Source organism: Osmerus eperlanus, chromosome 20, assembly GCF_963692335.1.
Source record: "Osmerus eperlanus chromosome 20, fOsmEpe2.1, whole genome shotgun sequence".
Taxonomy (NCBI): domain Eukaryota; kingdom Metazoa; phylum Chordata; class Actinopteri; order Osmeriformes; family Osmeridae; genus Osmerus; species Osmerus eperlanus.
In genome coordinates, this window is record NC_085037.1 from 6,918,656 (window position 1) to 6,931,742 (window position 13,087).

Here is a 13,087-nt window from a genome sequence, read left to right on the forward strand (position 1 = left end):
CATTAGCCACAATTTTGTTGTTGGGAAATTTTTGTCTAATCAATTCCGATTCCCAAATGTCCTACAAACAAATGTTTATCTTATATTGTATGTTTGTGTATGTGTGAAAGCGAGAATGAATGTTGAAATGCGTGTCTCACGGTCAATGCGTGAGGCTTGAGAACCCTGCAATGAGTTTGTTATTTTAGATGTGTTTTGAGAAGACTAGCCTACAACAGGGTTGCAAACTTTTCAAAAAACCTTGGAGTGAGATTTGGTGGGGCTGTCACAGTTACAGTGAACCCGGCTCCACCCGTGCAGGGTTTAGATCTCGGCACAAGGCAACACAGAAGACTAGTAGAGGCCGACGTACAAAAATATATTTTATTATTTAGTAAAAACGAGTATCTCCAGCCCCGCTCAGCCTGATTAGCAACTGGTGCGTCGAAACCCTCCCTCTCCCGTTCCACCCCGCGACAGGGCCAACCAAAATTTTGCTGCTCAACCCAGCCCCGAGACGAGATTTCACGGGTGTTCCGTGTTCGCGCGTCGTGAGCTTGAGTGTTGCTTCACTCAGTGTATCTGCGCCTCGTCCATTACTGGTTACAACGTAAGCAGAACTACTTGATCGTTTCCTTCTCAGCGTGAGAAATACAATGTGTGGCGTGAGAGCGTGTGAATTGGTTGAAATGCGAGAGTTGGCAGCCCTGCTACAATAAAAAATATATATAGAGATATAGAATTCCACCTGCCAAAGTGGCTAGTAAGACTGACTGCTTTACCCGCCACAGACGAATTCTTCCCGCATTTGGCGGATGCTAATGTCATGCCCTGCTTCCACCACACGCAAAGATGCCTTTTGTTTCACACACACCGAATGAGACAGTACATGTTTTTTGACTTGTGTTTTTATTTAATATACTTCAACAATACACATTTCCTACAAATCTTTCCGAGGCTGACTGGAGGGCTAAAACACAAACAGAAAGAAGCACTGAACCATCTTCATATCTGGCCTGTACTTCTTGTGAAAAGAAACAAACAGCACAGTTTATTATCTGGACAGCCATCTGAGAAAAATATATCACAGAAGAAGAATCTAACAAGGGTACAAAACACCTGCCTTAAAGTATTTGTCCTATTCCTCATGGAACCTATTATGCATTTATAGCATTCAAACTTGGTTGATCGATCAACAATAAGATCAGTATCAAACGTGACAACGAGTATGAACTAAGAATGGTGGGGGCATAGCACAGAAACAAACCCAGTGGCAGACTGTACCCTGGTCAGATACAGTTAAACATGCATACACAAACTGTTAGGAAGAGTTAGTCAAGAGATGGGTCACAAACCCAAAGAGGCCTTTAACAGTACACTAGTCTGTCTCCCTTCCTGTGATAACTGCTGCCCCAGAAAACGTTTAAGATAAAGTACTGGGGGAAACAAGTCTTTAGGAAGATCTCATAGAAAGACAAAACACTGAGAGCTGCTACATTGTGGATCAAATATTTTCATCTTCAAGTTAAATATTTAGTGTTAAACAGATCATGTTAGTATTCATAGAGTTAATATTTAAAATAATTCCTGAAATTTCGAGGACGACATTTCAACAGTACATTAACTGCACTTCATAAAGCCCACAGCTGCTGGGCTAAAGCACAATAGCCCCCCTGGCAAAGTTTGAGCCTTTGGCCGTACTAGGTTACTAATCTAGAACAACATGAGCATAACAATAACATAAAACATTGCACTTGTACATCAAACAGCAGAAAACATGCCAAATGTTGTGTTAACATCAGAATATCTCATTCAAAATACAGAACAACAGAGTCCTGGCTGCAGCAGAGGACAGGAGTGCAGAACATAAGATGTGTTGAGTCAGTGGATGGTGGTGAGGTAGAGGGGGGATGGTGTGTATGGAGGGATAAGGCAAGTTTGGACACTTTATAGATACACTGGCTTCAAGTCATTTCCTAAACCATGGTTAACCTGACTCGGTACTGAACAGCCATGAGCCACTCATAGCTGGTAGACTATTGAGGCTCTCTTTTCTCAACTTTCCAAATGGCAGAGGAGTGGAAAGGTGTGATAAACAAGGAACATATCTTACAATGAGCTAATCCTTTCTCGAAGTGAAATGGAAAACTGCATGAGTGCATATGCACCAGATTTGCAAAGATTCTCTCTACGTGAAATCCTGCATTGACGATATACTGTAAACTTGCATGAATTGGCAGCCTGGTTTATACAATTAACTTGGGAGCCAAAAAAGAAGCATCCTGAAGGCTCTTTTTCAACACCCTGTACCTCTTCAGATGACCTCGTCATCCATGGACCTCCACAGATCCATGAAAGACAAGGCCATATAACGCTGCTTAACACTCCCTTGTATGCTCTCATTATATCAGTAGTGCAATTGTCCTGATTGCACCAAACAGTGGTGTAGTATGCTGTGTCTACGTTGTTAGAAGTGCAAGGATGTCATGATTACAAGAACATACAGCATCTCCCTTTTAACAGCTCATACAGAGAAGTCAACTGGTCGCATTGTCCCCTAATGTAAAGGTAATACAAATCACATCTGTGAGAATGGTTACAGTACATGATCTCTGTGAGAAAATCAGTTCCTTACAACTAAGGATTAAATAAAACGACTTTGTTTTTACATAGAATAAGGATAAATAGAACAATTCTGTGAAAACAGCAGAAAATGTGTACATTAAAACCAAATAAAATCCTGTGTATTCATGAGAAAGCACATGTTGTATACAGAAATTTTAAAAGCATATTCAATAACTGAACCACTTGCTTAGGGGCATTGGTCAAAAAGCACTCATTCTCCCAAGAGACTTTGCAACTGTCAAAAATTATTTCACACTTTGATCGGTTGATTTCACATACATTCCTTTTTGATTACATGTCATCACTGACAACTCTTAATAGCTACAGGATGAAACTGTTCAAAATCCCATACTGTGATGAGATAAAAATATTTTAACTTAAAAGCTATAAATCTGTCTAAAACATGTGAAAACTAGATGGATCTTAGGTTATGGATTTGGTCCGGTCAGACCTTTGCCCCTCTGGAGCAACCTCGCTATGACAGAAAGACTGAGGGATGAACTTGCAAACTATGCTAGCATTCTAAACTAGCATACTGGATAATAGGTCTGAACTGCTCGTTTGCATGAAACTCGCATGTTAAGAAGCACTTTGGGTTTGGCAGCAAGGCAGTGGACACAGGCAGTACTGGAGGAGGAGAGGATGGACTGATAGGGAGAGGGCCAGAAACAAGGAAAGGAGGAGGTAGGAAGAAGGGAGAGACAGAGGGGAGACAGAGGGAAGAGAAGAAAGATATAAAAAGACAAGGGAGGGCTAAAGACACATGAGAACAAAGGTTCCAACAGGGCCATGTAAAGATGATATAGATGTGTTGATGATGTGTTAATGTCAGAACAAGAAATATAGTATATAGACAGGTATGCATACACAGGGTCCGGGCAGAAATGGGCGGGGCTGCCTGAGACCCTCTTCCCTACTCCTTTTCTCCTCTTTAGCCCATGCGAGTGGTCACCTACATAAAGGAGGGACAGAGAGTCAGACAGAGTGAGGGGAGGGTTCGGGTGGAGGGATGGAGAGAGAGAGATTTTATTGTGGGTTTATTGTTGTGCCAAATATTTGGATTTCAATTCCACTACACCACCACATCCCATTTTCAAACTCATTTCATTGGCTAGAGTGCGTTACCTGGGAGATGCTGACACCAGTCAGTTTCTCCACCGTCTCTGGGAGGCGGGTCATGATTTCGAGCACCTCCCCTGTAAGCTTGGCCACACCCACCTCCCCTTCCCCACTTGAAATCATGGTGATCTTCTGTGCAGCCAACAGGGGCTTGCTGATCTCCTCGGCCATCTGCACAGATGAGGTGGAACACAAAGCCAGAAGATAAAAGGTAGCTCAGGGCATCAGGACACTGGATGACGACCAGAGTTCAGTTCAGTATGTGGTCGTGCTAAGACAGTGTAAGGAGGACGGTAATGTGTGTTGTTTAGGATTTTACGAAAAGTATGATGTTCACAAACATATTAGAATGTGTGTCCCAATGCCTAGGTATTGATTAGGACAAGTCTCCCCAACCACCCCATGGCCCAGTGGCCTCACCATAGGGATCTTCTCTAGCAGCATGTCCACCATGGCCCCCTCCTTGTACTGCTGGAAGGCCTCGGCCTTCTTTGCCATCTGCTCTGCCTCTGCACGGCCCTTAGCCTCCACTGCAAACGCCTCGGCCTCGCCCTTTATCTGAGGCAGGAGGAGAGAGGGGAACAGGGGGGAGGAGAGAAAGTGGCGGGGGGGAGTGGGTTGGTATGTAGGACACTGGCAGGTGGTATGTTGGAGCCTCGCAGAAGGAAACGCTCCACACACGGCATTACGGATTGCTCTTATCCTACCTTGATGGACTCAGCCTCTGCCTCCGCTTCCATGATGAGCTGCAGACTGGGGAGGGACAGATGTTGACATTTGACATTCTCATTTGGCATTCTCTGACAAGAACTTGGCTAGGCTAGGCTGACCTAAGGTAGGCAGCAATGTATTGTCCTGCCTGTCCGGGGGTGTTCCTCACCGTGTGGCCTCGGCCAGCCTCTCCAGGCGGTATTTCTCAGCCTCTGCAGGCTTCTTGACCTGGGCCTCCAGCTCCATCTCCTTGCGGGAGATCTCCTGCTCCTGCAGCAGGATCTGCTGGCTGCGCTCCACCACCTTCACCTGCATCGTCTCCTCCTCGATGCGCTGCTTGGTCTTAGCCACCTGGGGAGGAGAGGGCGGGGATTAAGAGTCGGGGTGCAGGAGAAAAGAGGAGCTGTTCAGGGTAGATGATGGGATGATGGTCTGTCTCGGTATACCTGGAGCTGGTAGGCCATCTCCGACTCTGCCTTCTTGGTGTTGACTTCGATGTCGTAGGCAGCCTTCTTCAGCTCGTAGTCTCGCTGCGCCTTGGCCATCTGGATCTCGTTGACATACTGGGCAGAAATCTTCTCCTGCATGGCGTGGGCCTCCTAGAGGGGTGCAGGGAGGGAGACGAAGAGGGAGGATGAGGAGTACTAACATATTTAAGGTAGAGAGAAAGAGAGAGAGAGATCTCACCCTGATGACAGCGTCTCGTTTGAACTGGGCCTCTCCGATCCGAGCGTCCTTCTGGACCTGAGCAGTGCGAGCCTTGCCCAGGGAGTGGAGGTAGTCCTGAACACCACAGAAGAGAGACAGGCGCCCTGCAGGTTACGTCTGATAGTACATCAATCCATCTCCTCGTCTAGATTTCCATTCATCCATTCTGCCACCCATTTATTTATCCATCCACTCACAAATCTATCCAACCCTCCATCCATCAACTATCTAATGATGTATTTATCCATTACGGACGGATGATGCTGGCCACTATGTCAGCACCGCAATGAAGGCTCAACAGCACATCGAGCAGCTCCTCCACCAGGTGGCCTATCCACTCATCTGTTCATCCATCTCCCCTTACCTTAGCAACAAGACTGAGAAAATGAGTAATAGAGAGGGAGGGACGGGATGTGAACAGTACCTGGTCGTCGTGGACATCTTTGAGCGTATAGCTGACCACGCTGATGCCCATGTTGACCAGATCTGAGGAGGCCACCTTAAACACCTGCTCAGAGAACTTCTTGCGGTCTTTGTAGATCTCCTGGAGAAAGGTAGGGTGGAGAAAAGAGCGGTCGGTTGGGGGCCGGGGAGAAGCCCTAGATCATCCATGCAAACACATGGGACACATGCCCAGGCGCATGCACAAACTGTTTATTTTTACCTCCACAGTCAGGTGTGCTATGATAGCCCTCTGGTGTCCCTCCAGTGTTTCCAGGGCGATGTGGGAGATCTCACCTTCTGACTTCCCCATGAACATCTGACAGGCAGCGGCCAGCATCTGCTTGTTCTGCCCCTGTATCTTCATCTGGATGTGTGAAGGTGTGTGTGTGTGTGTGTGTGTGTGTGGGGGGGGGGGGGGGGGACGACGACACTCATTAGCAGGTAGTAGTGGCTAAACAAACAAGCTATCTACTGTAATAAATAACCATTGTCTCATGAGTTAGAAAGTGAGGGAGAGATTCAGAGTTTGTCATTTGGAGAGAGAGATGGAGAGACTGACCAATAAGAAAGGGACCAAGTGACAGACCTGAGCGATCCCAGTGACTGAGATGGGAACTCCGTGGCGTGTGTACACTTTATCACTCTTCACGTTTAGAGTCAGGGTGTTCAGAGAGATCCTGGAGGAAAGAAAGACAGCGTGAATGGGGGAGGGGTGGAGAGCGGAGAGGTAAGTATGAAGAAAGTGGGTATTGATGGGATGAGTGTGGGATGAGTGTGGTAACCCCAGCGATTGTGCTGAAAGCAGACCTCTGGATCTGTTGGATGCAAGGAATGACAAACACTCGACCTCCAGCAATCATCAGAGGGGGTGAGCGGCAAATTCCTGAAAGATAGAGAGAGGGAACTAAATATTTGTCCTTCCAGTTTCTAAACTGGACTGTTTGATTGCTCACCAAGAGGTATTTTACCTGACACCACCATTGCTTCGTTGGGGCCACAGGTGTAGAACATGGTGCCTTTTAATAGTAAACTGGAAAAAGAGAGTATATCTCTATCATTGGCGAGAGAGAAAGATTTCTCACCCATTCCTTCACTCTGACCACCAAAATGGTGTTAGAAATAGATTCTTGATCTTCTGCAGTACTATCTATATGCACTATTTGTATGTCGTTTTAAATAAAAAGCGCCTGCCAAATGAAAAATAGTTCTTAAAATTGTTAATGGTAAACGTGGACAGTAAAGGAATAATGAAGGAGACTTTGTCTCAAGCTTTAATGATTGTCTGTGGGAAATCAATTCAATTAATGGTCCTTCAACGTCACCGAATGGCACAAGACGTAGCTACAATTGGAAATGACATAGGATTTGGAGAGAATCCTGTCATTTCCACTCCTGAATCAGGAGTTCAAACGGACCAATAGAACGCAATTCAATTGGCATTCCTCCAAAACCACTTTCCATCCTTGAGCGTTAATAATGCTTTTACACGGTGGCCAGTTCTGTAAACAGGGACACGGGCAGACGCCCACATCAGTCCTTACAAATGCCCTCTCATAATACAATGTATCTACATTGAAGAATAGCTATAGCTTCTTTTAGTAGTAGTGTTGCTGTTGTAAACACATTAGTTTACATTTTATAGTCTCAATAGCTTTACAAATGTTCCATCGTGCATGCAAACTTAATTTCAGAGGCTGATCTAATCAGCCTAGATATTGCGCAGCATTTTGAGCTAGCTTACATGAGCTGGCTAGCTAGACACTATACTGTCTGATTCTGAGCCCAGTCATAGCCCACCCATTAATAAACATTGTGGACCCAGTAGCAACATATGCAGCATTTTATTCGAGATAAGTAGTGTAAATATTGAAAGATGTTTCTCACCGGTTAGTGACTCGCTTTTTTTCTGCAAACAATCAAATGTTGAAATGCTCATCAATTGGATGAGTAATCTTTGAAATACGGTCTTGTTTTGTCGTCCCGTTAGCTACCTATATGATGGTACTAGGCTAACAGCATTGTGGAAACTGCTACCCACCCCAGTACCCATCTTCGGCAGGTTTGGGCGCCACCTCGTGGTGGGGATTATTAAAAATATATTTCTTAAAAGTGCGCACTAATGACGGGAAACACGGCACTCCCTCTCTTCTTCCGGTCCGTGCCACAATCGCAAAGAAACCCTTTGCAACATTTTCGTTAAGCCAATCATTACAGGGGTTCTAAATACCATAGCCAATCAACAAGCACTTGCCTCACTTGTCCCTCCTCCCAGAACTATAAAGTCTTTGTCCCGCCTTGTGAAAGTGCATCCGCAGATTGGCACACACTGAATTCGCAACTGTAGGTCAGCTGCATTGGCATATACAACACCGTACTTCCTACTTGCATTCTGTTATAATAACTGATAATCATGAGGGAGATCGTTCACCTCCAGGCCGGACAATGCGGTAACCAGATCGGCGCCAAGGTAAGACTTTGGAAGAAAGATGGATGGAAGAAGTCATGCACCAGGCCTAGAAATAGCCTGCGGTCTTATTACATCAGATTCAAAAAAGCGGTCTCACATTTTGTATTTGGACACTAACATTAGAAAGACAATGAAATATAGGATACCTTAAATTTAAAGATGGCAATCGAGTTTTTGAATAGACGTAAAAGAACCGCATGATCCCATTGAAATCCAAATGGTAGGGGCGTGTGAGCGACATTTTACCATGCTCATTGTTCGCGCCATTGTCTTTGTGAAATGTAGTATAGTCGAAATGCAAACATTAACTATAAAAATGGACGTCGACGTAAAACTTAACTGTCATCGTTATGTACGCATTAATCTTCAAATCAAATAGCCGAGTTTGTGGCCTATATTACCTAAGTATGTCCTGTTGCGCATGACATGGCTAACTGCGCACAATAAATCCGTTGTAGACTACGCCCGTGTTTGGCGCGGCCTTTTTGTCTCGGCACAGTCTGATGGAATCTCGGTCAATAAATTGTGGGGGTTGGCGACGAATTGTTGTCCCAAATTTTGCCCAATTTTACTCCCAATTGCGTGATCAAGCTAATTGATCTCAAGACATCAGAGCCATGCGGCTTTAGATGCGAGTGATGACGCAGCTCTGCATTTGTTTCTAGTTGCAGCCAGCTAGATCAAGTATTTTGGGGTGGAACCGGGGGGAGGGGGGGGGGGGGTGGCGCAGACCCACAAATGTAAAGTACTGTAGCCAGAAAGCAGTTTTTTAATATTCTAGGAAAATTAAGCATTTCGCCATTATGACCTACTTGCAAACCAGCAGCATATTATTAGCGATACCGGTTCTCACTACTTGCAAACCAGCATATTATTAGCTTAGCGATATCGGTTCTCACTAATTACCAAGTATACCCTATGAAAGTATAGGTTACCTTTTGGTGAGGCATGAGATAGAAATGCAAGTCACTGCGGAGGTGGTGGAGGCAGGGATGAGAAAAGGGCGGGGGGGGGAAGGGGGGGCGCATTTCGGATGAGGTCATCTTTTTTTTAATTTATTATAAATTGCAATGTCCATTTACTTATTTTCAAAAAATACAAGTTGCCTACCATATAAAGGCATTATTTCTAATACGTTTAAAAAAAAAAATCTATGGATTAACTTATGAATAATTTAGATTTACTCAGGATATGCAATGCGGGACTTGGTTCTTCTAATAAACACATTTCATTTGAAGATAGGCAGGCATGCATGGGCTGGTCATCTGCAAACCCAATCCTGGTAATAAGGGTGTTATATTATTGGATAGCCATTGTGTAGTGCCTGACTGTGGCTATGGGAGTAAAAAAAAAAAGACATTCCCCCTCCCCCTCTCAGATTGGGGTAGGTTATTGAGTTTGTGTGACCGTCTGTGCCAAGCCCTTAACACAGTTTGGGCCAAATGTCTCACCCCATCATTGTGTGGCCTGGTGCACAGTGAGCTGCCAGTGCGCTATGGTGGCTGGATATGTGTATTCCATAGAGGTGTGCCCTAGTGCATCCTGCTGCAGAGCATAGCGCAATTTACATGGGTTCAGTGTGACTTAGTCTGACCCATGATTACCGTGTATCATGGCGCTTATGCCATAGCACAAGGGCAGTGATTATGCTACGCTCACTCCTTCTTGAAGAGGTATTTAAGGAAGGGAGGGTCAATCTCTTGCAGATGTGATTTAAATCATGCTGCTCGGGGTCTTGTGACACCATATAGACTGAGGGCCAATTGTGTGACTGCAGCATCACTGAGCAAAAAATAAATGAACATCTACCAACATGCACTGGCACAAGTTATTGTTAATGATATTATATCTTTCAGTCTGCTTTTTACATGCTGGATTTTTCTAACTGAATTTGTCTTGTTGCAGTTTTGGGAGGTGATCAGTGATGAGCATGGCATCGATCCCACAGGAAGTTATCATGGAGACAGCGACCTGCAGCTGGACAGGATTAGCGTCTACTACAATGAGGCTTCAGGTACCTCACACCTTCTAGAATGCACAGGATCAGTGTTTTACTGTGGCAGGCTTCGGTGACCCTATTGGTATTGGCCTGCAGTACTGAGTGTCTTTTCTGTAGGTGGGAAGTACGTCCCAAGAGCCATCCTGGTGGACCTGGAGCCTGGTACCATGGACTCGGTCCGCTCCGGGCCCTTCGGACAGATCTTCAGACCTGACAACTTTGTCTTTGGTAAGAATGGGCATCAAGCGCACAAATGGTCTTAAACAGGCACATTGTGATCCCTGAAGGCCTGGCTAGCGCAAGTTACAATTACATTTTCTCCCTTCCCATAGGCCAGAGTGGAGCAGGTAACAACTGGGCCAAGGGCCACTACACAGAGGGGGCTGAGCTGGTAGACTCAGTCCTGGATGTGGTGAGGAAGGAGGCTGAGGGCTGCGACTGTCTCCAGGGCTTCCAGCTCACCCACTCCCTTGGCGGGGGCACCGGCTCTGGCATGGGCACCCTGCTCATCAGCAAGATCCGCGAGGAGTACCCCGACCGCATCATGAACACCTTCAGTGTGGTGCCCTCCCCCAAGGTAAGCTCAATTTGCTGTCACTTCTTGGATGAGGCAAAGCAAACTCTGACTACATTTTAAGAAAATTATTTCATCTACTCATGCCCTTCATACTTGATATGATACACCTTATTTCCCCCTCAGGTGTCTGACACAGTGGTGGAGCCCTACAACGCCACCCTGTCTGTCCACCAGCTGGTAGAGAACACAGACGAGACCTTCTGTATTGACAATGAGGCTCTCTATGACATCTGCTTCCGCACACTCAAACTTAGCACGCCAACCTACGGTGACCTCAACCACCTAGTCTCTGCTACCATGAGCGGCGTCACCACCTGCCTGCGTTTCCCCGGCCAGCTCAACGCCGACCTCCGCAAGCTGGCCGTCAACATGGTGCCCTTCCCCCGCCTGCACTTCTTCATGCCCGGCTTCGCCCCACTCACAGCCAGGGGGAGCCAGCAGTACCGCGCCCTCACCGTGCCCGAGCTCACCCAGCAAGTGTTCGATGCCAAGAACATGATGGCAGCCTGTGACCCTCGCCACGGGCGCTACCTCACCGTGGCGGCCATCTTCAGAGGCCGCATGTCCATGAAGGAGGTGGACGAGCAGATGCTGAACGTGCAGAACAAGAACAGCAGCTACTTCGTAGAATGGATCCCCAACAACGTGAAGACTGCCGTCTGCGACATCCCGCCACGTGGCCTCAAGATGGCCGTCACCTTCATCGGCAACAGCACGGCCATCCAGGAGCTGTTCAAGCGTATCTCCGAGCAGTTCACCGCCATGTTCCGCCGCAAGGCCTTCCTCCACTGGTACACCGGCGAGGGCATGGATGAGATGGAGTTCACTGAGGCCGAGAGCAACATGAACGACCTGGTGTCCGAGTACCAGCAGTACCAAGATGCCACTGCAGAGGAGGAAGGCGAGTTTGAGGAGGAAGAGGTTGAGGATGCTTAGAGACTGGAACACAAGCAGGAGAAGAGGGTGAAGAAAATGAGAAAATAAGAAAATCAAGTAACAAAAATGGCAAAACGGACAAAATGACCAAAAAAATCATTAAGAATGTAGAAAATGAGTAAGGCGAGGCCCAAATGCATTCCCTGATATGAAGGTTTGAATCCTTAAAATGGCTGGATTGGTTTATGGAAGAGCAGACTGGTAGAATGTGCATGTGATGAAGGGTTGGGAGGATGAAGGGATGGGAGGATGAATGTACAGGACAGGAGGAGGGGGATCAACTTTACATGACCAAATAAATCTTGCCACAGTATTCATCTTACTGACTGTGATGTGTCATGTATTGTTCTGTCTTAACTTAATAATTTGATTAAATTGGAGGGGGGGGGGGGGGGTGCTGGTCTTTAAGAAGGTTCAAGACCCCAATGATGGCAACCAGCGTATAACTTTATCATATTATCCAATGTTAATTGTTTTTTCATTGACTCATGTCCCATATAACTTAGTGTGCAACTTACAAAATAACACTACATCATAGGACCTTATTCCTCAACTTGTGGCTCACTGATCTTGAGGTGTACTTGATTTAACTTCTCTGGCACATTGGACTGGTTGTATAGCCCTCATACAAGTGCGTACACCATGTTAGGCAATTTCAATCAAGGTCACCTTAAGGTTTCTCAAATGCGTATCTCACTTGCCAATCTTGACATGGGGAAATTGTGACTGGATGACGGGTCTGTTTCCGACTGGAGGGATATGTGGAGCTGTCGGTCCTCTGCGTGAGACTGGGGAAGGCCTCACTCAGACGCCAAACATCGTCTTGAAGGCGGCGAACCTCAGATGGAATGATCAAATTCAGACTTGGGTTTAGTTTGGTGGTGCCAACAATATTTGTAGAACGGTCGACAGGTCCTGCAGTGTGGTGAATCATGGTAAATGGGTGGTGTTACAGTAGTACATGCAAACATCTCCACAGTGGATTCAGTCACTATTAGGGGAATATGGGAGAGCTTTCTGTTTCATACAATTGAACTGCAGAAGATGTTTTACAGCTGAATGAATCTGCAAATTGATGTTTACGTTGTTGAACCACTAGTATTCATTTGTTCAGGCTACAGAAGCGATTAGGTGCATCTGTTGCATCCACGCCAGCTTGTTGGCAGTAGAACAGTTCATAGGTCACGTCTTTTATTGCACTATGAAAGGCTAAGTTCAAACCTTGTGTATGTGAGTGTGCGTGTTCTATACATTTGAGTTTTGTCATTTATGATCACTGTGAAAGTCTTAAGTAAGGTGCCTCTTGAAAGTGATTAAAAGGCGTTTAGAAATGTGTCATGTATGGTCATTCGTGGTAAAAACGCTGTAGCTTACACATAAAGCTTAGTTGGATGTGTGAACTATATTCAAGCATAATGAAACGGGTCATTAAAGGAGCGCCTCGTGTTGAGGTCCTCAACAACAATGCAGCCACGATAGCTCTTTCAGTCGGATCACGTCACACTGAACTGTAGTCTAATAG

General features: G+C 45.9%; 2 protein-coding genes across 2 annotated transcripts; one reads left to right on the top strand and one right to left on the bottom strand.

The window, feature by feature from the left end:
- Positions 1-869: 869 nt before the first annotated feature.
- flot1a (flotillin 1a) lies at positions 870-7,633 on the bottom strand. Its single transcript, XM_062487377.1, has 13 exons — positions 7,471-7,633; positions 6,555-6,616; positions 6,394-6,469; positions 6,173-6,263; positions 5,807-5,950; positions 5,567-5,686; positions 5,122-5,217; positions 4,881-5,033; positions 4,604-4,785; positions 4,431-4,476; positions 4,144-4,281; positions 3,730-3,894; positions 870-3,556 (listed from the first exon to the last, which is right to left on the bottom strand). The coding sequence occupies exons 2-13, from the start codon at positions 6,595-6,597 to the stop codon at positions 3,536-3,538; spliced, it is 1,275 nt and encodes a 424-aa protein (XP_062343361.1). The 5' UTR covers positions 6,598-6,616; positions 7,471-7,633; the 3' UTR covers positions 870-3,535.
- A 246-nt stretch (positions 7,634-7,879) lies between these two features.
- Positions 7,880-11,887, top strand: LOC134041105 (tubulin beta chain-like). The gene is made up of 5 exons (XM_062487376.1): positions 7,880-8,053; positions 9,959-10,067; positions 10,170-10,280; positions 10,385-10,629; positions 10,753-11,887. Exons 1-5 carry the CDS (start codon positions 7,997-7,999, stop codon positions 11,563-11,565), a joined length of 1,335 nt encoding a protein of 444 aa, XP_062343360.1. The 5' UTR covers positions 7,880-7,996; the 3' UTR covers positions 11,566-11,887.
- The last annotated feature ends 1,200 nt before the right edge of the window (positions 11,888-13,087 follow it).

What these genes read in the sequence shown, in the direction of transcription:
- LOC134041105 (XM_062487376.1), top strand. Translation starts at nt 7,997, where the DNA reads ATGAGGGAGATCGTTCACCTCCAGGCCGGACAATGCGGTAACCAGATC. An exon ending in GTAACCAGATCGGCGCCAAG is followed by an intron (nt 8,054 to 9,958) that starts GTAAGACTTTGG and finishes GTCTTGTTGCAG; the next exon opens with TTTTGGGAGGTGATCAGTGA. An exon ending in GTGTGGTGCCCTCCCCCAAG is followed by an intron (nt 10,630 to 10,752) that starts GTAAGCTCAATT and finishes TTTCCCCCTCAG; the next exon opens with GTGTCTGACACAGTGGTGGA.
- flot1a (XM_062487377.1), bottom strand. Translation starts at nt 6,597, where the DNA reads ATGTTCTACACCTGTGGCCCCAACGAAGCAATGGTGGTGTCAG. An exon ending in CGAAGCAATGGTGGTGTCAG is followed by an intron (nt 6,470 to 6,554) that starts GTAAAATACCTC and finishes TCTATCTTTCAG; the next exon opens with GAATTTGCCGCTCACCCCCT. An exon ending in AAGATGTCCACGACGACCAG is followed by an intron (nt 5,218 to 5,566) that starts GTACTGTTCACA and finishes TGTGGTGTTCAG; the next exon opens with GACTACCTCCACTCCCTGGG.